The sequence below is a fragment of the Charadrius vociferus genome, unplaced genomic scaffold (genome assembly GCF_000708025.1).
Source record: "Charadrius vociferus isolate BGI_N301 unplaced genomic scaffold, ASM70802v2 scaffold88, whole genome shotgun sequence".
Lineage (NCBI taxonomy): Eukaryota > Metazoa > Chordata > Aves > Charadriiformes > Charadriidae > Charadrius > Charadrius vociferus.
The window spans coordinates 575,460-576,435 of NW_009649619.1; the positions used below are offsets into that span (position 1 = coordinate 575,460).

General features: G+C 65.4%; 1 protein-coding gene across 1 annotated transcript in view; it reads right to left on the minus strand.

Moving 5' to 3' along the window:
- Positions 1 to 412, minus strand: part of NOP14 (NOP14 nucleolar protein) — a 24,622-nt gene extending 24,210 nt beyond the window's left edge. The window contains exon 1 of the mRNA XM_009890514.1: positions 157 to 412. Coding sequence (XP_009888816.1) covers positions 157 to 354 — 198 coding nt within the window. The 5' untranslated portion in view covers positions 355 to 412. The remainder of the gene's footprint in view (positions 1 to 156) is intronic.
- Between the last annotated feature and the right edge of the window lie 564 nt (positions 413 to 976).

A 976-nucleotide genomic window follows, 5' to 3' on the forward strand; every position in this document is an offset into this window, starting at 1 on the left:
CCTACATGGGAGCAGGGGGGGGCCCCCAGCCGCTCCTCCGGTGCACAGTGGAGGCAGTCTCTTATCTCACCTGGGATGGCTCCAGGCTTATCATCTCTCCAACAAAACTACATCCACAGATGCCATCCTTCCTCCCAACTTTTGATCTCCTCTTACCTTCTTGATGGCCTTGGACCGTGAGACACCGGGCAGCCCCACATCATTCTTGGTCTTCCTCCCGAGGATGTTAAACTTCTGCCTGTTGACCTTTACCTCAAAGGGGTTGCTCTTGACCATGGCCATAGCTGACTTCACGGGGCCCTTGGCTGCGGAGGGCGCTGAGACCTTTCGCTTCCGCTTCGTTGCCTTCCCCATTTTTGGTTTGGCTGCCTGCGCGGACGCGTGAGGGGAAGGAGAGGCTCAGTACTCACTCAGCCGAGGGGGGGGGACGACGACAGTGGACGACAGGGCTGTAGATGCACAGAAGCCGAACAAAATGGCTCCCGGAGGGGGCAAACCTCCACCCCGTACTGCCCCTCGGGCCTGACCGCTGCCCTCCGACCCTCCTCCCAGACGCCGTGAGAGCCGGCGGGGGGCGCGGAGCGGAGCAGGGGAGGGAGCTCAGCGGTAACAGCGTCCCCTCAAACCGGCGTGCCCCAGCGGTACCACACGCGTGCCGGCAGCCTCGCACCTCTCGCGAGAGCGCCCCCCGGCTATCGCGAGAGTTGCCGCTCTCCTCCCCTCCCGCTTCGGGATGAGCCCGGGGGGAGGGCGGGAAAGGTCTAACGCACTACATATCCCAGCAGGCAGAGCGCGGTGTGCGCCGGGGGGACGCTAGCGCGCTGGCGCAAGGCGTGCTGGGAGTTGTAGTCCCTGGGAGCAGGGAGGGGGCGGTAGCACAGGAGTGCAGAGGCGGAGCTGGCTGAGGCGGGCGCTAGAGCCATGGTCGGGGCGGGCGGTTGCTGCCTGCTCCTTGCCTCCGCCCTCGGGGAGGGGG